Raw genomic sequence first — 25,855 nt, 5'->3', positions numbered from 1 at the left:
ACAATACAGGAAGCCTACAATTGATATTCACAATATTCTCTTCCAAGTGTGTTATTTAAAAGGCTTATTTTCAAAGTGAGCATTTGAAAGGCACACTTTGAATAAAGGGCCTCAAAACTATGCTGTATCACCTGTTCTCAAAATACAATGGAAATCTAGTGTCTACAGAAATAAGCCTAAAATCAAACTGGGAATTTAAGCAAGACTTATGGAACTATCTTCTTTTCACTTTCATTTTCATTATACCTAGCCACATTAATTGAATTTTAATACAAGTGCTTAGTCTATGTCTGACAATAAAAGTAAAATTTTACAAAACTAAAATTGACTATAATATTCCTTTAAGATCTCTTGTAGGAAGCTTAGAAATGACAAATTTAAATCCAAATGCTTTTTCACACATGTGTCTCATTGTACTTTCCATTAAAAAGTCATCTGCACTTCTTGGATGTTCTCTTTCCTTCTAGAAGCATAAATAAATTTGGGGAAGAAACAATGGCCAAAAAGCCCTAAAATTAAAAGGGTACTAAAATAATGGGACCAATGAACCATCTAAACCTCTCTGATATTCTTAAAGAAAAATTAAGAGTGAATGTGTTTTAGAGGGTGGACTCATAGCACATCTTTATATAAAGATAACACTCATCTTACATCGGTAGAAACCAAATGGCATGGTAGGGGTTTCTAGTGGCAAAGTAAGGTCGTACCATGTATCTTCTTAAATCTACCACTCATCCATGACTATGCCAAAGCCTTTGACTGTGTGGATCACAATAAACTGTGGAAAATTCTGAAAGAGATGGGAATACCAGACCACCTGACCTGCCTCTTGAGAAATCTGTGTGCAGGTCAGGAAGCAACAGTTAGAACTGGACATGGAACAACACACTGGTTCCAAATAGGAAAAGGAGTACGTCAAGGCTGTATATTGTCACCCTGCTTATTTAACTTCTATGCAGAGTACATCATGAGAAACGCTGGACTGGAAGAAGCACAAGCTGGAATCAAGATTGCCGGGAGAAATAGCAATAACCTCAGATATGCAGATGACACCACCCTTATGGCAGAAAGTGAAGAGAAACTAAAAAGCCTCTTAATGAAGGTGAAAGAGGAGAGTGAAAAAGTTGGCTTAAAGCTCAACATTCAGAAAACGAAGATCATGGCATCTGGTCCCATCACTTCATGGGAAATAGATGGGGAAACAGTGGAAACAGTGTCACACTTTATTTTTCTGGGCTCCAAAATCACTGCAGATGGTGATTGCAGCCACGAAATTAAAAGACACTTACTCCTTGGAAGGAAAGTTATGACCAACCTAGATAGCATATTCAAAAGCAGAGACATTACTTTGTCAACAAAGGTCCGTCTAGTCAAGGCTATGGTTTTTCCTGTGGTCATGAATGGATGTGAGAGTTGGACTGTGAAGAAAAGTGAGTGCCGAAGAATTGATGCTTTTGAACTGTAGTGTTGGAGAAGACCCTTGAGAGTCCCTTGGACTGCAAGGAGATCCAACCAGTCCATTCTGAAGGAGATCAGCCCTGGGATTTCTTTGGAAGGAATGATGCTAAAGCTGAAACTCCAGTACTTTGGCCACCTCATGCGAAGAGTTGACTCATTGGAAAAGACTCTGATGCTGGAAGGGATTGGGAGCAAGAGGAGAAGGGGACGACAGAGGATGGGATGGCTGGATGGCATCACTGACTCGATGGACCTGAGTCTGAGTGAACTCTGGGAGTTAGTGATGGACAGGGAGTCCTGGCATGCTGCAAATCATGGGGTCGCAAAGAGTCGGACATGTCTGAGCAGCTGAACTGAACTGAACTGAAGTATTCATTCTTTATACTACTCTTTCCTCTAGAACTATTTAAGGGGGACTTGAAAAAATTTTAGACTTGAAGCAGAACAGAAATTCTGTAGTGAGGTTGTATTGAGATATTATTCAGTTACCTTGGAACCAGTTGCTCCAACTTCACCTTTAGGGCCTTCAAGACCTTTGTGTCCCTGAGAAGAAAAATATAAATTTGTATTTAACAGCTTTTTTGAGCCTCAGGCATGTAAAAGAAGAACCAAAAACAAGTTCACAGGAAGTGCCTTATGAAAATAGATTGCAAATGTAAAGTCGTTATTCAAAATGTTCCCAAATTCTCATCTCTTTTTTTGAAAGTCGTCTATTCAGTGAAAATTAAAGTAGGGTTTCCCCTCTTTAAATAACATTTTCAATTTGCAGTGGGCTCATCTTTCAAATTTTTGTGACTTCATAGAAATTTAATGAATAGAAACGGAAAAATGTATGGTGGCCTTAGGGGAAACAAATGGTTATAGAATTTAGTTATAAAATATGGTTCACATCCAGGAGTGATTTTAAAAATACTTAATAACTAGTACAGCACACGCATTCTAATCATAAGCTCAAACACTCAAAACAGAGGCCAGCCAATGTACACTGAGTGAATATCAACTATGCTTTTAGATAGAGGTGTAGTTTCTATGTAAGTATGTACATAGCTAATAGTTGCATATTCATTATCTTGAGTTAAAGACAGAAGCATTCTACAGCCTTCTGTGTCTGAGTTGGACCCGAGTTGACTAGGCCCCTGTGATGCAGTGCACTTTATGGTATTAGGTAAATATTCCACTACGTAGTAGTTGCCTGTTTTCTTAAATAAATCTCATTAGACTGAAGCTGAGAGTCATGGACATTTCCCATTTATCACTACTTTCTTATTCATAGTGCAGTATTCAGCACACTGTAAGAACTCAAAATACATTTGTTTATCAAATCAAATGAAATTCAAAGGAAATGTAAAAATGCATTGTGATTTTGGTAACTGACATCTACTGTAACCATAGCCAGTTAAGGGCAATTGACAAATGAAATTGTGAAGATTTTGAAGGTAATGCTCCCCAGACCTTACTCCATAAGCCAGGGTATCTAAAAGGATTACAGAGGATTGAACTTACTCGGTGACCCTTCAGGCCTGGAAGACCAGGAGCCCCAGGAAATCCTCGAGCTCCCTGTGCGGGGAAAAAGAGATAAGGCATTTCAGAGTCATTAACTGCATAAGGCACTTTTTTTTCCCAAAAAAGATTTTTGGTACATAGTTTTTTTTTTTGCCAACAAACCTAAGAAGAAAAAGGCGAAATATATTTTTATATGTCAAAATATGTCTAGGTTATCAAAAAATTAGCAAGGCAAATGGAAACATGTCTTACACAGAGACATGGATTAATTCCAGGTGTTGATTTGATGACATTTTTAAATTTTCAAATGATATTGCTGTGTTATAATTAGTAAAGAATAAACAATAAGAAAATAAGCCTTAATCTACATTCTCTGTGTCTAAATCAAGTAAAAATAAATAAATAAATAAATCAAGTAGGTCAAGGTATAGGAAAAATAATCAGGAAACTTAAGGAAAATTATGCTTCTCTTTTATATTGTGTTTTATTTGTAGTAGAATAATTAATGCATTTGTAGCAAATAAATATAATCTATTTTTTCTGGAATTCTAAATATTATCAGTAAATTATGATTAGAAAGATTATATTAAAATGTTATCAGAATTTTTTAATAAAATATTCAGGAGCAGCTTATGGATTTGTGATTGTTTAAAAAACTGAGAAAACGAAATATCCAACAGAAAAGAAAGTCAAGTAATATAAAGAGAATGGGTTGGTTCCTTGACTCAACTTCTTAATTTCTGTTAATTCTATGCATCCTTCACCTAACTGTATAAATTAAAAAAAAAAAAAACAGAAATCAGACACTAAATCAAATCCAAAATGGTATGACTTCTTTGAAATGATGCTTGAAACTGTTTCTTCATACCCTTTTTAAATAGTTAAGGATCCAGTGACTTAATTACTCACTTATTCCAGCTGCCTACATTAAATAGGTTTTGTGTTGAAACCTATCTACTGCTACTGGTAGAGTAAGCACTTTGGTAGCACAGACTGACGCTATCAATTATTATTATCAATCCGCATATCCCTAACACTTAGCCTTCTGCCTTATTAGTAGGCATTCAAGAATAAAAACTGAATAAACAACTGAATAAAGAAATGGCTTCACATTCATCATCTTCTTCATCTTCTTGACACTCATAGAGCTTCCCCTAAATCTTTCAAGGAACGTCTCTTGTGTTAGTACAATCTTACAGAGGCGGCAAAATCCTTCTGTTCTGTATTACCCTACCCTTTACTTAGTGTTAACTAAACGAACAAATAACTCAATAAACAAACTTTGTGTGATAAAAGCAAAGCAATAATTCTTCCATGACCTCTTTCAGGAAAAATGTCTCTGTAGTGTTTTGTAGGGGGTTATCACAGTAAGGGCACATCAAACCCTGCACTCTGAACACATTAAGTTCCACTAAAGCTCCTGTTTACACAGCCCTACTTAGAAATTCTTTCACTTCAAAAATGGCTTTTGAGTTTGGAATGGAATCCTGCCCTTTACTGAGATTCATCTCCCCACCATCCTGAGCAGAAACTCAGCATACATCCATCTAAGCCTATAGAGGAATTACTGAGCTATGCTATTTCAAATGATTAGTAAACTTTTGAGTTTTTGTGGTCTGCAAGGGAATTCTCATGTGATTACATATCTCTAATATAGCAAGAAAATAAACCAGATGTACTAGCGCTCATAAAATTTTTCTCGTTCTGCTGACCCAAGACTGTCATCACACCCCAATCACACATCGTTGCTCTGCACTTGCAGACTGCATCTGTGACATGCTGGCAGGGCGCCTTTCCTCCCCGCGGAGGGCCCACGCTGTGAGTAGGGGCAAGTGTGCAGCAGGGCGGGAGTTTCAGGCCTGGATTGGTTCACACCAACATCTGTGCTAATGACTAAACCACCTGTCTTTGTCTGCAGGCTTTGTTTGCAGGCTGAGGAGGGAAGAAAGGAAAAAGAGAGGAGGGAGCTGCAGGCCTGGTTTTGTGTTCGAAACTAAATGATCCTTACAGTCCTGTGCTTAAATTCCCATAAAAGATCATTAGCATTTGTGTGTCCAAAAAATCCCTAGCATTGAACCTCATCAATTTTCATAAAGTAAATGGAAATAATTCAGTATTGTTGTATGTTTATGGTGGTAGAAATATTAGGATATTATAGGAGATATAATAAGTAGGAAGTTGAATCAGTTCAGGGGATTCTGGACCAAGAGAAAGTCTAAGAGCAGGAATGTTAGAGCATTTATGCTTATTTATCATTTTCTAACTTTCCCACTGGCTCTGGAGCACATCCCAGGGGAGCACCTATCAAAGTAACATGAGTGAAGAAAGACAGGTGGGTTCAGAGCAGCCAAGTGACCCAGATCTTGAATTCTGGTAGAGCTAGTTACTCTCCCTGTATTGAGTCAAGTGAGAAGAAAACAACTGTATTAGGAGAGCTGGTGATTAATATATCTGGTTATAAGCTTTTAGGGGCCAGAACATCAATAAAGAATTTCAGTCAACATTAGGGTTTAGGGAACAGCCAAAGAGGCATCCTGTCCACAATTAATTGTTCTAGCATATAAAAAACAAATCAACAAACTTTTTAAAGCTGTCATTTTTGACATATGAATACCAAATCTTTTAAAAAACTAAAAATATCTTTAAAAGATAAATTAGGATCGAGATATTATGAAAGGTAAGTAAGTCAAGCTGGTGACTTATCTGGAAATTTGGTTATAATTCTCTAGCTCTGGGAGGGTCATTCATATGGTGTCAGTGCAAAGTTGGGAACTCAAATTAGCTCTCATCCTGGCAAAATGTCCTGTTTCACAATGACAGAAGGGAACGTATCTTGGTGGCAGTGTCTACTACATGTGCAGGCCATGAATGGTGAGTTAGTTTTAAATGTTCTTCATTGTTTGAATTTTGTCTTTGTATTGTTGTATTGATCAGTATAAACTTACCGGAGATCCTGCAAATCCCACTTCACCAGGTTTTCCATTTCTACCAGGCTCACCCTTTATGGGAAAAAAAGCAAAGTGGAGGAAAGAGGGATTTAAAATTTTCTCTCCTGAGACTAAATGACAAATCAATCGCAGGTAAAAAGTCTTCCTTAGAAAGCTCACATCCAGTGGTCTAAGCAGGGTGAGAGCATAGCCCTACGCCTGAGGGCAGTGCATTATAGCACGTCAGTCTGTGGAGATTCCATTCGTTTATCAGAAGAAGAAATAAATATAAATTATACTGGTCTGACCTAGCTCTCCATTTTACTCAACATCAAAATTTGCACACACACACACACATACACACATGCCACGAAATTCTACATCAACATGAAGCACTGAAACAGTGCTTCTCAAAATAAATTTACCATTTATTTCTTGTGATAAAAAAAATTTAAGAACTACCAGAGATATTTTCTTTATGGCCAAATTCATTGTAATCCACTTAAATAAATCTCATGACACACAAAAAGAAAATATTTTCTTGGTTTAATGTCACATAGACATTAATGGCCTACCTAATAATTTTATCCTCAACTTTAGTGCAACTAACAGAGGAAGTCAGGAAAGCAAATCTGTTGTTATACACTGTTCTTAAGAACACTGATCACATGCTCTTAATGTTAAAATCTGAAATTTAGGCTTAACTTTAAAAATTCAATTAAAGAAACAACTTTTTGAGCATTGGAGAGCAATACTGACACTATTCTGTGAACACATTTTAAAAAATCCATTTAATGAGGGCCTCATAATGATCTTCTGGGATCGAAGAAATGTGTTTTTCCTTAAGATCACTTCAAAAGCTCTGCCCACCAAATGTTGTTGCTGTTGTGACAGCAATTCTAGTATCCCACGGAGAAATCATAATGGAAAACCTAAGCAGGCAAAGATACAGTACCTAACAATACAATACCATCACAATTAAGAGCACGTTCAGATTTTATAAAATTCCATTCTGACCTCTCCTGTTTTTATTAAATTTAATGACAGTAAAAAGTAGGTGAATGAAATGGGAACAAATGAATAATATTCATGTTAATGTTGCAGCTCTTTCCTGGCCAAAATTTTGCAAATTTTGAAATTTGAAAAATTTCAAAGCAAAATGAAGAAAAGCAGCTTACATCTTCACCAGGTTTTCCAGGAGGGCCCTCTGGTCCTCGTGCACCAACTGGACCCTAATAACAAAATGAAGCAAAAGGAGAGTAAGGATATTCACCTTTATTTACCCATATCCATCAATGATACAATCCAAAATACCCTTGAAACAAATGAAAAATATCAGAGAAAACAACTTCATTAATATTCTGAAGTTTATGTTGTATCTTTCAGGTTATGTGCTCAAAGGAAAAAAATTTAATTTCCCAGATGCACAAATCAGCACTTTCCACTGACCATATTCAAAGCCTCTGAATTTAAATACTCTGCCACAAGAAATATGTAGCTTAAGCACAGTCCATAACACAGGACTCCTGAACTGGACTAGAATATATTGCTACATGAGGAAAGAGGTGGTAACATAAATAACTCATGACATCATTGTAATGGTGGACTCACAGTACACTGGGTCTACATGCTTACTTGACATTTACCATTGGGCCGGGGTCACCAGGTTCACCAGGAGGTCCTGCTGGGCCAACACCACCCTAAAATCCAAACAAAAAAATTGTATAAAATTTATATATAATACACAAATTATATGAACAAATCAAAGAAAACACAATACTAAATCCTATACTGTCCACAGTACAGTGCAGTTGCTCAAAATGTTGACTCGACCACTCTCCCGCTATGACTCTGGATGAGTTGTTAAATGCTTCATCTCTCTATATCGCATTTCCTAATCTGTGAAATGAGAATAATGTGGCGCCTACTTCAGTAAGCTGCTGTAACTCTTTGGGTAACTAGCGCATGTTGAGAGCCTAGAATAGTGCTGGCACAGGGTGTCGATGGTGGTAGTCATCTCCCTCTTCTCTTCCTCCTTCTTATCAGCTACATTTTCCATTCACAATGGCAGTACTGTAAAATAGCTTGGAGTAAAACTCCACACACATGGTAATGAAAATATGGCATGTTTGAGCTAGGAATTCTTCTCTCTCTCTCTTTAGAAAAAAAACATGTTCTACAGCCTGTCAAATCACTACAAAAATTAAAATAGCTCTACATGAGTATTTTATTGGTATTTGAAAGGTTATAGAAGGAAAGTACAGAATTATATACTTTATAAAGATTTCATGGAGTGATCATTGTCACTGTTATTTCTAATAATACTAAGAGGTGATATTCTTCTATGACTTCATTTCATAGCTCCAGAGTTGGCACATAATTAATTATAAGGATTTTCACCATGACATGAGATAATGATCTGTTATTTTACAAACACAGGCACATAAAAATTCTTTGTATTGGAGGTCAGTCACATAAAGAAACAGGTGATAAAACTTCAGCATTATGAAAAATCTTTGAAAAACATATTGAATATATTTCTTTTTTTTTTCTCTAATTTTATTTTTAAACTTTACATAATTGTATTAGTTTTGCCAAATATCAAAATGAATCCGCCACAGGTATACATGTGTTCCCCATCCCGAACCCTCCTCCCTCCTCCCTCCCCATACCATCCCTCTGGGCCGTCCCAGTGCACCAGCCCCAAGCACCCAGCATCATGCATCGAAGCTGGACTGGCAACTCATTTCCTACATGATATTTTACATGTTTCATTGCCATTCTCCCAAATCTTCCCACCCTCTCCCTCTCCCACAGAGTCCATAAGACTGTTCTATACATCAGTGTCTCTTTTGCTGTCTCGTACACCGGGTTATTGTTACCATCTTTCTAAATTCCTATTGAATATATTTCTAAGTGAGTGAAAATTAATTGAATACAGCCCATTCAGTGAGTATTGTTATTGTTCAGTTACTCAGTCGTGTCCAACTCTTTGCAACCCCATGGACTGCAGCATGCCAGGCTTCCCTGTCCTTCACCATCTCCCAGAGCTTGCTCAAACTCATGTCTATTGAGTTGGTGATGCTATCCAACCATCTGGTCCTCTGAGCATTACAATATGCAATTTAAAACCTAGCCAAAAGCAGTCATTTCCCAGAGAACTTATTTCTTTTTCTTTTTCTTTTTTTTTACAGTATGTGATTTAATTATAAAAAGACTTACCTGCTGCCCTTGTAAACCTTGAGGACCCCTTGGGCCAACAGGACCCTTAAAAACAAATGAGAAGAAAAGTTGCATAGTGTTCGTGACAATTAGTTCACAACTTTCAAAAATGTTGAATTCACTTTAGAATCTGGAAAAATGAATCTCTGACAGTGAAAAGGTGATGACATTGTCCTTCTGTATTCACCTGGAATACAGCTAAATTCAAAAAGATTAAAGCTTGGATAATGTTGGGATGATCTTATACACACATTCAGAGTCATGAAAAGAAATAAAAATGCCTGTGCACACCCAGTGTCTTGGGATGAGAACTCTCGCATACTGAAGGGGTGGTTTAATTGAAGCAGAATAACCAACAAAGAAAAATCTTGGCAAGCATAAGTTGTTATCAAACTGTCTATTTAATTCTTCAGCTTCACAGTAAATAACTCGTAATTTAAATGAGCACGTTGAATTAAAGGCTTATGAAACTATCAACAATAGCAACTGGATTATTTTAAATGTAAGTTTTAAATGATCTGGGGCACTGAGTTTTGTAGGTTATTTCTTTCTTTCATGACATACGTCTAAAGTATCCAAACAGACTTCCCCAATTTATTATGAAACGTTTACAATGTGACATAACAAAGATAAGAAAAGGAAAATGCTATTTTTAAAAGTTGTTAGTAAATGTCTATGTAATTTTTTTTTAATGTCACACTTTAAAAAGTGAAAGCAATTAAATCAAAATCTAGTTTGTTCTTATGGTGAAAACTTAAATTTTTGTTTTGGATTGATCAGATTTTTAGATAGCAAGAAAATAAGAGCTTCATTAAAAAAAATAAACACACCTGTAACTTGAACTTCAAATTATTAAAAACATGTATTTCAGAAAAATATCCCCAGTTAATCATTGAATGAGACCATACTGCTACTGACTTAGAATGTGTATAATCAAACAATGTTTAAGTGACTTAAAATATATACCAACAATATTTAAATTACTCACTGGCCTTAAGGATGGGTGTGTGTGCTCAAACATTCCATTTTGTCTGACTATTTGCAGTCCCATGGACTGTAGCCCACCAGGCTCCTCTTTTCATGGGGTTCTCCAGGAAAGAATACTGGAGTGGGTTGCCATGCTCTCTTCCAGGAAATCTTTCCCACCCAGGAATCGACCCAAGGACTCTTATGTCTCCTGCAATAGCAGTCAGGTTCTTTACCACTAGCATTGCCTGGGAAGCCCAAAGGATAGGTAGAAGGGGTGTTTATCTATGCAGTCTGACTTAATATTGTCTGAAATGTCATTAATCTGGAATGCCTTTGAATTATGTTATGAGCAAAAAAGTATGGAAGAGTCACTTTGCAGAGAGTTAATTCATTTAATAAAATTACATTGCTCCAAATACCCAGGTTAAAGTAGAGAAAATGGGAATCTTTCCAGCTGTTGAAGAAATGCAAAAGAGAATGCTAATGGCCCAGTGAGTAAATTTTAGAGTTGTCGGCATAAGGCAACCAGAGAGTAAGTAAGGAAATAATATAAGGAAATAATACAAGGAAATAATACATTTTGCCAAATAACTTTCTAACAATACCATAAAACAGACTTTGCTTTGCTTTTTTTTAGTTTTTAGAAAGTAGTTTTTGTTTTGGTGGTTATAAGTTAGGAAACTTATAACCTAACTTATAACTGTCTGAAAAATACAGACAGTCCTTTATTAATGAAGACAAATAACTTTGTACAGTTACAAATGGAACACCACTGGGCTTTCAAATATTACACAGCAGAGTTTGATAAGTAAATTGAATGAATGGATGGATGGATATATTTTAAGAAGACACATGTTACTTCTTTACTAGCTAACTCAAACCTCTCTGCATAATGGTTTTTCCAAAGTACTTTGATTATCAATAAAATCTACACTTACCACGGATCCAGGCATCAGTCCTACTTGACTTCCAAGTCCAGACTTCTCATCTAACCCAGCCATCTGAGCTGAAAACGGCTGTTAAAGAAATGTGTTGACATTATTTCCACAGTAAAAGATATGTATCAACATAGTTTTTAAACTGAGAAGTGTAGGATCTCTGGGATTCTTAAAGAATGACTCTTTTGAGAATCATTGTAAACTTTTTTTTTTTTTCATTGTAAACTTTTGACTTCAAAGCAAGGAAAAAGATTCAAGCTGTTTTCACTGTACCTGTTTTTGAGTGAACAATCTTCCTCATTATGTTGCTTCAAAATAACTACTGCAATGGGCCAAATGCCTGATACTTGATAAAAGCATGGATCATTCTGATAAGCATTTAGCCAGTCTAATCGATTTCAGGTTTGTCTCTTTATTCGCTTTCTTCCCATTGTTAGAGCATGCCAAACATCTGAACAAAACCTAAAGGTGCCTTTAAAACATTTCTCCTAAAGATTTTTCCATTATACCAGACTGCTTTACTTAGATGGTATTCTTTCTTTGTTAGTAGGCAGTAAATTTTAACTGTATTTATATAAGTTGATTAAAATGTTATGATCTTTTTAATGAATCCTGGAATATTCCAAAATTGGTAACAGTTTTACCTTCTCTCCTTCACATCTAAAAATCTCTGGTAACCCAATTGACTAAAACTGTCCATTTTCATTCCAGGAGTTCTATCAATTTCCAGATTTTAATGGGAAAAGAAGATGTGTATTTTTAAAAAATAAATTGGCAATTCCTTCTACAATGAGTTGAAAAGCAAGTGTAAAAATTGTTGTAAAACAAAAATCACATTTCAGGGTTCCATACATTCCCTCATTGCACTTTGCAAGTTGCTCATAAATCTACTCAAAAGTCTGCCACGAAGACTTCAAAGAGGAAGGCATAGAAAGACATTTTATTTTACTTCTGGTAGGAAATTAACACTCAGAGACATAACCAGAATGCATTTTTGATGTCCACTCAGTAGCCCTTTTGCAAGTATCATCTGGATGTGTCATCCTTCCTTGGTGGGAGGACATGACACAGATTCTTTCAGCATTCTGAGCCAAGAGAACAAAAAAGGAGAGAGACGAATTTCTCTTTCCAGTTCACAGTGGGAACAATATTAGTGGCCCTTGCGAATCAACAGAAAGAACAAAATCCCAGTGCCCAGAACTGACATTAAGAAAGATAAACCATTTGAAGCAGCATCTTTAAAAAGTGATATTTTGAATTTTCCAACAATTCCCTGTGGATTTCCTAGTTTTGTTGTTATTCACAGCAGCACTGTGTTCACTTAGCTGCCCTTACAGCTAAAGACCAATATGTGAACTAACACAATTTAAGATCCTAATAATATACCAAAAACTTAATACATTATCTACAGAAGATTTTAAGCAATGCACACCACTCACCCTGCTCATGCCATCTGGTCCTGGGTGAGAGGGATGCCCAGGAGGTCCTGGGGCACCTGGCTGACCAGGAACACCTGGCTCTCCATCGATTCCCTGAGGACCACGAGGCCCCTGGAAAAGTAAGCCAGAAGAAATTAGAACCCATTGCCAAATATGTACCTAGGAGAAAACAAAAGCCACAAACTTCTTGATGGAGGTGAAGTGTTCATTATTTTTTGAAAAAGAGCAATCCAGCCACCCACAGTAATTTCATCAGCTACACCAAAACTGCAGATTTCAGCACTGGTCACAGCCTCTGCCGTCAGGAGAGGACACATTCTGGGTAGGAATTTTACTCTTGATGTGTTAAATTCCCAGTAATCAGCTTTGTTTTTGGAATAATTATAAGAGTGTATTCAGCTTGTCAATATTCTAGAATAAGTTTCCTTACTTGTTTGAGTTTTGCTGTTTAAGGGTATTTAGTCGATTTCTAAATTCACTTAACTGTGTATGTTCCTGCTTAACTTTCCCCCACTTAAGAAAAGAACATTATGGATCTTTGAACAGTGTTTGTGATTTTCATCTAATTTTTTAATGTTTTACATAGTTCCTGGCTCATAGTAGACACTCAGTATATGATTACTACATTTTCGCATTTCAGTTTCTTTACTCTAGTACTTGAAGTCTGATATACTTTATTTTCCCTACTACTCCCAAAGGTAGACCAGACCCATGAGAAGCAGAGGGAAAGGCATGGGGACGCAGCCAAGTCTAGTTCTCAAGGAAGTGAGCAATGAGTTACAGCTGCCAAATTCCACCCTCCTCCTAACCCACATTCTGAAGGCAGCTTGGGGAACAGCCACGTCCCCAGTTCTGGAAATGCTCCATCTCCTAACCTCATCATTCCCACAAGTCTTGTTAAGTATTTTCTAGCTTTTTAACACTGGAAATTCATAATAGGACCAAAGAAAGGAAAGGAAGGATCAAAGAACTCAAAACGCAATATGATTTTACTAATTAGAAGTAGGGATCAAAAAAATGTATATATATATATATGATGAGTTAAACAGTAAAGGAAGTTTACCATGCCTACACCTGAGACTATCTCTCAGCACACAATAAGCAAACATGAGCTGATACAGTGGAGGGAGGAAGCACAGGACAAGCAGAGTGGGGAGGAGAGGTGGCTTGCAGATGATGGTTTGGGGGAGGGTGGCATAAGAGCTATTCCGAAATTTAATTAATATGTATTCTCATATATTCAAACACTCCTGTTTGACATGTTTACTTCTTGGAGTAGTGGCATAATTAAGCAAATTTATCTATTCAAACAGAAGTAGATAACAGCCTGATAAAAACTCACATTTTGAAAACTGATTTCTCAGAAACTGACTACTCACTCTACTCTTTTTTCACTGTATTACATAATGGAGGCTAATTTTTCATTGCTGCCTAAGACTTCTAGATCATACAAATGTGACACCATGGTCTGGAAATGTATGCTGTCAATGGAGGCATATAAAACGTAGTAGCCTGAACTACTCAGACCACTATGTGTGGAAAACTTAATGTGTTTTTTAAAATGTGAAATTGCTAATTAATAATCAGGTATCATTAATACAAAAAAATGAGCTAAAACATTCTTTCTGTTCCCAAAGAGATTTCCAAAGCAAAACCAAAAACTACATTTAGTGTCACTGGGAGTAGAGAGAGGTTTGGGTAATATTAATCCTCAAAAATTGGGTCCTTTCCCCAGCCCTCTGTGATTAAAAATCGTGTTTCAAAGTCTGCTCTGAAGACAGCCCACTTTTTCACTGACTTCATGATGCACTCTATGCCTCCATGATATCTCATCTAAATAGCCTACATGATCTACTTTTATACAAATTGAGGTTAAAATTAATAAAAATCTGTGAAAATCATCCAAAACTAAGTGAGCATAATAAGCAAGACTATAAATGAAAATAAGAAAAAAAGCCTATAATACGTGATATTTTACTGATAAATATTTAAAACAAAAACTATAACTGCAGAAGACATTAAAATACATATTTTCACATTTCCAGGTGTGACGAATCACAAAAGTTTTGAATCAAGGTAAGCATTCTCCCTATAATCATTCTTTCCCCTCCCCCAGGATACTTCACTGTCTCAGGAGACGATCCACAATAACAAGTACTTGTAGATTGTCACTAGGTGGCAACGTTTAAACATTCACAAATAGGAATAATAATGCCCCCAAATCAGAAAGAACTTTTTTCACTGATAGTAATATCACACACACCCACATTATGAAATGTGAGAGTTAGTAATAACTGGTATATTCTCCATTTTACAGATGAGGAAAGAGACCTATAGAGGTTAAGTGACAGGCGCGATTAGAACTCAGCACACCATTGATTGCCGTCCATCTCCTGACAGGTTGCTAGTTTGTCACTATGAAGTTACCAGGACAGTACACTTAAAACTAAGGATATGTGTGAGCGAGAATCGTGATCACTGGCTAGTAAGGAGGGCTTCATGAGAGGATCTCTGTATCAGTAGTTCCCAATCTTGAGCAATTTGCTCCCCTCCCCACTGCCTGGGAACATTTAGCAGCACCAAGAGATTTGTTACAATTTGTTACATTTGTTACAATTGTATGGGGGGGGGCAGGTGTTCCTACTGGCATCTAGAGGGTCGACACCAAGAATGCTGCCAAATTATCCTACAAAACACAAGGAATTATCTGTCCCCAAACATCAGTGGAAAAAACTCTAATACTGGGAAGGATTGGGGGCAGGAAGAGAAGGGGACGACAGAGGATGAGATGGCTGGATGGCATCACTGACTCAATGGACGTGAGTCTCAGTGAACTCCGGGAGTTGGTGATGGACAGGGAGGCCTGGCATGCTGCGATTCATGGGGTCGCAAAGAGTCGGACACGACTGAGCGACTGAATTGAACCGAACTGATCTGAAACATCAGTGGTGTTAAGAGTGAGGAACTGCTCTATTTTATGAGCTTTCTGTAGCGTTCAATGGTAACAAAGGGGAGAAAAGTGGCATCCGTGATTGCACTACCAGCCTATGTCGCGGCATCCACAGCTTTTGTCCAGGTAAGGCTCTTAGGACCAGAGGTAAAACATTCTACCTGTAGGCATTTGTGACATCATGCCAGTATCTTGGAAAAAGTTGTGGTGGGAGTATTCACACCAGAGAAATCAGCAAAAGCTATAGGCATATTTTTTTTTAATAAATCAGTTACTAAACACTTGGCCATCACACCACTGCTTGCTAGGATTAAGAGAGGAACAGATTTCCTACTTGGGTATCTACCAGAACTGTCTTGCTCAATTCCAAATAAATAATTACTTCTCACTCATTTCAACACACACACACACACACACACACACACGCACTTCCCATTGATTATCTCAGACTAAACCAAGACAGGAAAGGGAGCTTATCACATACTAAGTCTAGAAGAGAAGAAAAAGGAAAGAGAATACTAAGAGGAGTGGGGAGTAGATTCATTGAACCCTAACAAGAAATTCTGTAATCCCAACCACGAGTTTCACAGCAGCTTCACCTACGCTTAGGACTCAGTTCTATCAATTATTCTGGGCACAAGTACATTGAACCACAATGTTTCCTGCATGACCCCACCCTCCACCCAGCTGAAGTCATGTTCCACCTGCCTCTGTCATCCCAGACGTCTGGACAGACGTCCGAATACCCACCAACAGGGTTTCAGCTACCAGTGCTGGTGAGGCAGCATGGCAGAACACCATCGAAGAATGGGCTGTGAGATAATCAGAAACAAGCTTTACTGCCCACCTACATGGCTATGACCTGCTTCCTTGGGACCACTGCCATTTACCTGCATGCCTGCAAATACTTTCCATAACTTCAGCTGCAGTTTGGAAAAAGTACTGGCATCATCCCCTTCTTGGTAAAATGAGTAGAAGCGAAAAACAGTATCAAAGATGAAACCAGGGGCAAGGGTTCTTAGTAACATGATCTAGAATGTGTTTTTTTTTTTCCTTACTTATATATTTAAGGTGGTCTGTTGCTTCCTTGCTCATCTATTTTTCCCATTTAGATATGGATAAGTACATATTTGGAAGGTTAAAACCCATAGAAAGTTACATCATAGTAGCTATCATCATTAGACAGAAAATTAAACAGCATAAATTTTTCAGATTGAAACATAGGATAATGATAGATTTATCTGAATCTATTTTTGATATACAAATTCATCTAAGTATTTGGTATTGATATATAAAAGACAAATTTTGAGGGTGAGATATAAAAAAGAAAAATGATTGCTATAATAGGACTTCTTAATAAGAGAAAACATTTAGCATGTATTATATAATAATCTCATGGCTTATCTCAAGAACATAGAGTTGATTATTTAAATTTAAAGATATTCCCTATGGTAATGAATTTGTTGATGTTTAAAATTACTTCTTTGATAGCTCTGCAGCAGCTGCCCAATGAAAAAGGCAGCATTACTTGGGAAATAAATTCATTACAGAACCACTTGAAAGAAAATTTTGTCCTCTAATAATTTCTTTTTCTTTTATCCAATTTGGTTATTCCTAGAGCAACCACAGATCACACAACTTGGGTGTTTTCTCTCAAGGATGCACTCTTGGCACGGTTTACTTCTGAAAACAATATGAGGTATTCATTATATTTCCTTAGATTCTACTTTAATTTGACCTCATAAAGGACACATGGATATCATCTGTGTTATCTGAGAATATCATAGGTAATCGTTAGCATGCAATGCTTTCCTCTGAATCAAGATCAATGCACAATCCCTTCATGACCTGAATTCTATGTCAGTTTAATAGAGGTGAGAAAGGACGAAAGTGCCACTGGCTCTCTGCTGCATCCACGGAACTTGGCATCGATGGGCTTACTTGTTCAAGTTCACAAAAAGGGAGCTCCGCTGTCAACTTACAGGTTTTCCTTTGGGGCCTCTCTCTCCTCTCGGTCCTTGTGATCCTGGTGGTCCCTAAAACAGAAAATGATGGTTATGTCTGTAAAACATGTATACTTCAGATAATTTTGCTTTAAAGGTTACTGATATAAGAAAACTGGAAAACAGAAATATCATCTATTTTAAAATTTCAGCTGAAGACTACAGAAAATAAAGCCATGTATGTATAAAAGTTCTGTGTAATCAGAAAGGCTGTTTATTTTCACACTGAAGCTTAAAGACTTGTAAAGAAGTACATATAACAACGTGGTACCCAATGAATTGTGTAAATTAGTTTGAACAATAATTGTAAATTTGCAGTGATCATTTTTTTTTTTGCTCTCTTGTCTTAGACACAAAAACTTACAATTCAAATTTTGAGAACTACATTATTGTCCAAGCTCCAAATTTTCAATTTCTCTGAAGAAAGGTATGAATTCATGTTGGTACACAATGCCCCAAACTATTGATCGCTATTCAGGTTGCTGATGAAAGCAATGGCAAAAAAAAGCTTATTCTGCTCCTACCTTGTGTGCCTTCAAGTATCCAGTGTCATTTTTTAACTTTGCCTCGTCTCCACTGTACATTTAAAACCCACCAAGAATTTTCCAAATGGTAACTGCAACTGCAGTTATTTTTCCATTAAAATAACAAATGATTATTATATTTCAAAACTGGCATTTTGTGCCTATATCTTAAATTAACTTTTTTCCCCAGAAAATGGCAGTTGCCAGGAGAATTTTATTTCTCTTCAAAAGAGTTTCAACTGAGTTATAAAAATTTGATTGTGCATTTACTCAGTCCAAAGCACAATCTTTTGTTTAAAAGCAAATGCTTCAGAATGACTACAGCAGGTCTGTTGAAGTGTATCAGTATTTCACTTACATTGACCTAATGTGCTTTAAAATTTACAGGAGTGTGTGTGTGTGTGTGCGTGTATGTGTGTTACTCATCTGGCTACCTGTGAATGCTACCACTAATCCAAACCTGAAATCAGTAGTCTTTTATGCTAAACCAGAAATATGCCATTCTGATGTATACCTTCTCAAACTCTACTGTAATATTTACTGTTATATCAATCTAATGCATATTAATATATTGTTATATAATGTAATAGAAAATATTACAATAGAATATATCAGAAATATATCAATAATATCAAATTCTATTGATTTAATTTTAATAACAGATGGAATTAACAGTTTATTTCATGAAATAGATAAAAGTAGTCTATCCTTAATCATTGTCAACAAGACTAATATGCCCTAATTTCAATGAGTACAGTTAACCTAAATCAGATCACATCAGTTCAGTCGCTCAGTCATGTCCGACTCTTTGCGACCCCATGAATCGCAGCACACCAGGCCTCCCTGTCCATCACCAACTCCTGGAGTTCACTGAGACTCACGTCCATCGAGTAAGTGATGCCATCCAGCCATCTCATCCTCTGTCGTCCCCTTCTCCTCCTGCTCCCAATCCCTCCCAGCATCAGAGTCTTTTCCAATGAGTCAACTCTTGGCATGAGGTGGCCAAAGTACTGGAGTTTCAGCTTTAGCATCATTCCTTCCAAAGAAATCCCAGGGCTGATCTCCTTCAGAATGGACTGGTTGGATCTCCTTGCAGTCCCAGGGACTCTCAAGAGTCTTCTCCAACATCACAGTTCAAATGCATCAATTCTTCGGCGCTCAGCCTTCTTCACAGTCCAACTCTCACATCCATACATGACCACTGGAAAAACCATAGCCTTGACTAGACAGAACTTTGTTGGCAAAGTAATGTCTCTGCTTTTGAATATGCTATCTAGGTTGGTCATAACTTTCCTTCCAAGGAGTAAGCATCTTTTAATTTCATGGATGCAGTCACCATCTGCAGTGATTTTGGAGCCCAGAAAAATAAAGTCTGACACTGTTTCCACTGTTTCCCCATCTATTTCCCATGAAGTGGTAGGGTTCATCAATTTCATTCACTGCTGCAAAGAAATGTTTAAGTTGTTTCAAAACAAAATGTTTCAAGAAACCAAGCACATCATTGTTTTCTAATCTATTGTCTTTTCTTGGACATAATATCCATAAAGATTCAGTATCTCAAAGCACTTCAAGAATACCATGAATACTGGAGGCAACTACTTACTGCAGGTCCTGGACGTCCACGTATGCCTGTCACCTAAACAACAGACGAGAGAACACAGAGACAGTTTCAAGAGTTTTAGAAGCTCAATAGTCAAATGGATAAGAAGAACAAAAGGCCCGGCTATTATTTTAGAACAAATGGATGTTAACAATTGGTGCCCGTTCCCTCCCCGACTTTCTTATAAGGCTAAGACATTCATTTAAATTCTAATACAAGGAGGCAGTACTGGTATAGTGATTAAGAGCCAATGCTGGATCCAGGAAACAGTTCAAATCCTAACTCCAACCCTTACCAACTGTATGACCTTGAGCTAATTAATTATCCTCTCTGTATTTAAGATTCCTCTTCTGTAAAATGGTGATAATGATTATGAAATTAACTCCGTCTCAGAGTTGTTGTAAAGACAAACAAATAAATATGTAGGAAGTGCTTAATACAGTACCTTAGGCATTGTGCTTTTAAATGAACACAAACAATATGGATGGTTTCACCTTTTAGGTGATCTTTGTTAAAAACAAGTCAATTTAAAAGCAAAGCAAAAATGCAAATATTGTCAAACAAATCAACATGCTCTACTTTTGTCTTAACAAAATGATAATTCCTTTAAAAGCAAGGAGAATAGTGAAGAACTTTCATCCTATATAATGATATACTTTATGATCATCTCCAAGTCTAAATAACTCTTAAGAACTCTATACACTATGGACTTTACATCATGATAATAACAACATACTTCCAAAAGTGTGGCACATTAAATCATGCCTCTCCATTTGGATGATATAGCTAAATATACTATAAAAATATACATCTTAATTATCACTTTATATTCACATACAATATATTTAATTTTGTAAATCTTGATTTACACCTTTAGTCATGGGACAATAAATAAATAAAAGTCAGGAAAAATAAACATAAAATATCATATTAAATTAAGCATTGATTTATTTTATTTTGCTTGTTTTATACTAAAAGTTTGGTTATAAAATAATTAAATTCCCTATTTTTGAAAGTATGTATATAAGCAATAATATACAACGATGCTATAACTAAGTTTATCAAAGGTACATAAAAACGTATATACATGTATACTTACAACAGGTACTAATCCTGGTTCTCCCTTTTGTCCCTATAAAGTAAAAAAAAAAAATTCAATTAGCAAAATATAGTGGCTTATTGAGCATTAACATGTTATACCAAAATATTCCATGTAAACAATGGAAATTTGTAAGAAAGGTAAAAAATAAAATGAGAAAAAGGTTAACAATCAATTTTAGAATATTAGTCAGGTCTTATTCATGAAAAAAACACTACTTCTCTCAAAAACATGAAAATAAAATTAATCCACTGTGTGAAATGTGTAAAGTTTCCGTTCAGTTTTTATGGCAATCAGACCCAAAGAGATGATTAGAAATGCCACTGGTGGTACAGTGGATGGGAGTCCACCTGTCAATGCAGGGGACACAGGTTTGATCCCTGGCCCAGAAGGATCCTCCTGCCACGGAGCAACTAAGCTCGTGCACCGCAACTACTGAGCCCGCGAGCGGCAGCTACTGAGACTGAGCACCTCGAGCCCATGCTCTGCAGCAAGAAGCCACTGCAGTGAGACCGTGCACCTCAACTAGAGAGCAGCCCCACTTGCCGCAACCAGAGAAAAGCCAGTGCGCGGCAATGAAGACACAGCGCAACCAAAAATAACAAATAAGTATTTTTTTTAAAGAATAAGAAATATAATTAAAAACAAAGAAATGCTTGTGATTAAAAAATTTAAAGTCAAAGTACCACAGGAAAAACCACCCAAAGATTGAAAGCACAAAGGAAAATCCAGATATATGTATATATTTGAACTCTCACACTCATATTACATGCCATTTAGTTTTTAGTAACTTATCAGATGCCAATCCTAAAACACCTGCCATTGTTTTCTTTTTTATACTCATGGGAAAAAGTGAAGGTGAAAGTGAAGTCGCTCAGTCGTGTCCGACTCTTTGTGACCCCGTGGACTGTAGCCTGCCAGGCTCCTCCGTCCATGGGATTCTCCAGGCAAGAATACTGGAGTGGGGTGCCATTTCCTTCTCCAGGGGATCTTCCCAACCCAGGGATCAAACCCAGGTCTCCCAGGTTGCAGGTAGACACTTTAACCTCTGAGCCCCCAGGGAAGCCCATGGAAGACTATGAGAAATAACAAGAGATATGTGATTGTCTTTTAAAGAAAAAAAGGAAAGAAAAGAAAAGACATAATGATATTAGGTAATTCTCAATATCTGAGGAAAACCTAGAAAAATTATTATTTGAACAGGAAAATAAAAAATAACAAAAGAAACTATCATAACTCAAAGTAAATAAAGCATAATTTGCTTTTATCTTTATCTTAACACCATCTTTGCATCTATATCTTAACACCACAGATATAGATGGAATTTCTTTTGATTCTTGGAACTTTAGATTTTCAAAAATTGTATTCTTATAGCATGATGTCAAGTATGTTGTTTAAATAACATTGGTTGAATTATATCTTTATATACCTCTACTGTGAACTCCCCCAGTGGCTCAGATGGTAAAGAATCTGACTGCAGTGTGGGAGACCCAGGTTCAATCCCTGGGTCGGGAAGATCCCCTGGAGAAAAGAATGGCAACCCACTCCAGTACTCTTGCCTGGAGAATTCCATGGACAGAGAAGCCTGGTGGGCTACAGTTCTCGGGATCACAGAGAGTCGGACAAGACTGAGCGACTAATACACACATGCCTCTAATTCACTTGTATCATTTATTTCAGTATTTATCTTCCAACAGATATTGGTCTCCCCAAGGTAATGATTATCTACTTTATACTCTCAGTTGGGCACACAGAAGTTCTCAATAAAATTAATATAGTAATTATCATTAATACACTATAAAAATGCTTTTTCCCAGGTAATTATAGAGAATGAATGCATTAGGAATTATATCCAAACTATAGGAAAAACAAGGGTAATGAATTCTATTTTATTTAACTTCTCCTGTTCATATACACTGTCTTTACATTTGTTTATAAAAATAATAGGAGTTACTCGTAAGGAATTATGATAATAGAAAATAGAGAGATAAAGTATGTATCATAGTCAATCAGGAGATAATCACTGTTAACATTCTGACAATCTTAGTTTTTCATCATGTACCTGAGTTTTACCTAAACAATGCTTCAATATTTTACTTTTAGATTTTGTCTTCATTTAAAAAATTATTTTACAATCTTGATAGTCTTAATCATGGACTCAATGACAGAATAATACCCTGATCATACTTGCTGATTCTAACGCTGAGGTAGCTAATACTCAGGAAGTCAGGAATAAATTGAGAATTCAGAAGTATTGTAAATGGCTCTACAGAGACAGGAGCATCCCTCAAGGCAGAACACAAGAGACTGAAAAACACCCACGAAAAGACTAGAGGAAGAGGGGCCAACACATGGGAGCAGCAAAGCAGAAAAGCTTATCTCTGCATTCTCCCTCTGCTAACTTCTAGACTAGATCTTTCCATTTTTAACATGAAAGTAATACAAATTAACCTTTTAAGAGTTTAAAAAAACTTTCTTTGAAATGTCAAGAGAATTTTACTTTTTCGGAGAGGGTATGTAAATCTGTGTCTAACAAATAAAGGACTCTAGTGGCTCAGATGGTAAAGAATCCACCTGCAATGAGGGAGACCTGGGTTCAATCCCTGGGTTGGGAAGATCCTGTGGAGGAGGGCATGGCAGCCCACTCCAGTATTCATGGAGAATCCCATGAACCAAGGAGCCTGCAGGCCACAGTACATGGGGTCGCAGAGTTGGACACGACTGAGTAACTACGCACACACATACATGAGAATAATTCCTTTTTGGAACAAGTCTAGAAATATAAGTAAAAAGGGAGGAGAAATTATTTCAGCCAAAATTAGAAAAATGAGCCTTCTACTGTTCCACAATACTTGATATTGGGTTAAATGTTCTATAATCAAGTTTTGATAACAAATTTATCAAATGATTTTATGCATTTCTTATTTTGGAAATAAGTCAAAACCGGAAATATTTGTCACTTTGTTAATATGAGCTTTGAATAAATCAATTTATGTGGAATGATAGCTTTACTAAATTTGATTCTCATACCCCTGGGAAACATAAAATTCAAGTACTCATGTTCAGATGAGAATTACAGTTTGGTTTTACTTCTCATCTGTTACTCATCACTTAATGCTACGTGGATATGCCTCATCACTTTTATAGGAGCCTTTACCACAGGAGGCAGTCACAGTTATTTTTCCCACCATCACGTCATCTGCATTATTTGCCTCCTACAGGATTTTAACAAAGGTTCAGTAATCATTTGGTGCTTAACATGAGTGAATGAATAAATTATAAATAAAAATCAATATTATATAAACCTAGCACAAAATATGTTTATACAATATTGCTCTGCTCTCGTATTTCTGATGACTTGATAATAAATGGCAGAGACATGAAGATAAGCACATAACTAGAATGTGTTAAAAACAGCTGCTTTGAGGATGTCCTTCTCCACGCTGTCTCACACCACCTTTGGAAAGAGGCAGTAAACTAGAGGAGATAGCCTGGCAATTGTCCCTCAGTAAACTGGATGATTACTAACCAAATTAAATTGATTACATCAAGGCAGTTCTCATAGTCAATTCCTTTTTTATTTCACAGGTTGTTTATCTATTTACCTACTAATTCATCTATCTGTTTGCAGGCTATATTCAAACATTTAAGTTTCATAGTTTTTTAGCTTTCAAATGTAAACCAAATGTGAGCTGGCATTTGCAGTCCTTCTCCTCTGATATATATTGACATATAAATCGCTTCACTGATATTTATGACAAATAAGATGAATTTACAGTATTGCCCTCTGAGCCAAAAATGTAAAAAGTGACCAGGACCTCCCCTTGATGACATCACTTTTACTTACCATGAAGGTCTTGCATTGCGTTGTACAATTATTAATTTACTTAAGTTCCATTGCATGCAAAGGCAAAGAATGTAAATTTGCTGTCTAATATCTGCCATGAAAATTGAGATGACTCCTCATTTTCATTCTTAATTCCTATGTCCATCCCATCTGGATAAGACCGGGCAAATGTCATACTTTTCAACTTAACCAGAAAACAAAGAACACTTTCAAGGGGATGGAACTCTCTCACTGAATGGGATCACCCATGTCCAATCACTGATGACTCAGACGATAGTCTGCCTGCAATGCAGGAGACCTGGGTTCAATTTCCTGGCTAGGGAAGATGCCCTGGAGGAGAGAATGACACCCACTCCAGTATTCTTGCCTGTGGAATTCCATGGACAGAGGAGCCTGGCCTTCTATAGTCCATGGGATAGCAAAGAATTGGACAAGACTGAGTGACTCTAACACACACATGTCCAGTTAACAAGTGGCTAAACTGAGTAGGTATACCAAGGTCTTGGCTACACCCCATTATTGTCCTGTTGAGTGTAATGCTTGTTTCTGGGATTAGATTTCAGAGTCCTTCAATAAGAAGAGGAGAGAAAGGGAGGTGATGTGTGTCAAGTCATTCAATTAATTCTTTTAATTGAATCTTTGTGTGTGAAAGTCGATCAGTCATGTCTGACTCTTTGCGATCCCACGGACTTTACAGTTCAATGAATTCTCTAGGTCAGAATACTGGAGTGGGTAGCCTTTTCCTTCTCCAGGGGATCTTCCCAACCCAGGGATTGAACCCAGGTCTCCCACATTGCAGGCAGATTCTTTACCAGATGAGCCACAAAGCAAGCCCAAGAAAACTGGAGTGGGTAGCCTATCCCTTCTCCAGCGGATCTTCCTGACCCAGGAATCAAACCAGGGTCTCCTGCGCTGCAGGCTGTTTCTTTACCAACTGAGCTATCAGGGAAGCCCCAATCAAATCTTTACTTCCCAACTGATGGGAGAGGGAACACAATTCCACCGAAGTAGAACAAATACCCTCCCACCCTTTCTTCCTTCTTTTTTTTATCCCTTACTTCATTCAATTAAACATTTATTGCAGGGTCTCAGTTCAGTTCAGTCACTCAGTCGTGTCTGACTCTCTGCGACCCCATGAATCGCAGCACACCAGGCCTCCCTGTCCATCACCAACCCCCAGAGTTCACTCAGAGTCACGTCCATTGAGTCAGTGATGCCATCCAGCCATCTCATCCTCTGTCGTCCCCTTCTCCTCCTGCTCCCAATCCCTCCCAGCATCAGATTCTTTTCCAATGAGTCAGCTCTTCACATGAGGTGGCCAAAGTACTGGAGTTTCAGCTTCAGCATCACTCCCTCCAAAGAAATCCCAGGGCTGA

The 25,855-nt window shown here is 37.1% G+C and overlaps 1 protein-coding gene across 1 annotated transcript in view; it reads right to left on the bottom strand.

Annotated features, from left to right (window-relative positions):
* The window catches only part of COL5A2 (collagen type V alpha 2 chain), a 168,034-nt gene that overhangs the window by 59,029 nt on the left and 83,150 nt on the right, over window positions 1–25,855 (bottom strand). The window contains exons 4-14 of the mRNA XM_027555673.1: window positions 20,633–20,665; window positions 19,537–19,569; window positions 17,389–17,442; window positions 12,457–12,567; window positions 11,018–11,095; window positions 9,111–9,155; window positions 7,535–7,588; window positions 7,067–7,120; window positions 5,907–5,960; window positions 2,962–3,015; window positions 1,948–2,001 (exon numbers count right to left, since the gene is read on the bottom strand). Of these exons, the coding sequence (XP_027411474.1) occupies window positions 1,948–2,001; window positions 2,962–3,015; window positions 5,907–5,960; window positions 7,067–7,120; window positions 7,535–7,588; window positions 9,111–9,155; window positions 11,018–11,095; window positions 12,457–12,567; window positions 17,389–17,442; window positions 19,537–19,569; window positions 20,633–20,665 (624 nt within the window). The remainder of the gene's footprint in view (window positions 1–1,947; window positions 2,002–2,961; window positions 3,016–5,906; window positions 5,961–7,066; window positions 7,121–7,534; window positions 7,589–9,110; window positions 9,156–11,017; window positions 11,096–12,456; window positions 12,568–17,388; window positions 17,443–19,536; window positions 19,570–20,632; window positions 20,666–25,855) is intronic.

The sequence above is a fragment of the Bos indicus x Bos taurus genome, chromosome 2 (assembly GCF_003369695.1).
Source record: "Bos indicus x Bos taurus breed Angus x Brahman F1 hybrid chromosome 2, Bos_hybrid_MaternalHap_v2.0, whole genome shotgun sequence".
NCBI lineage: Eukaryota > Metazoa > Chordata > Mammalia > Artiodactyla > Bovidae > Bos > Bos indicus x Bos taurus.
The sequence above is the reverse complement of the archived record's forward strand: the minus strand, read 5'-3'. Positions and strand labels throughout refer to the sequence as shown.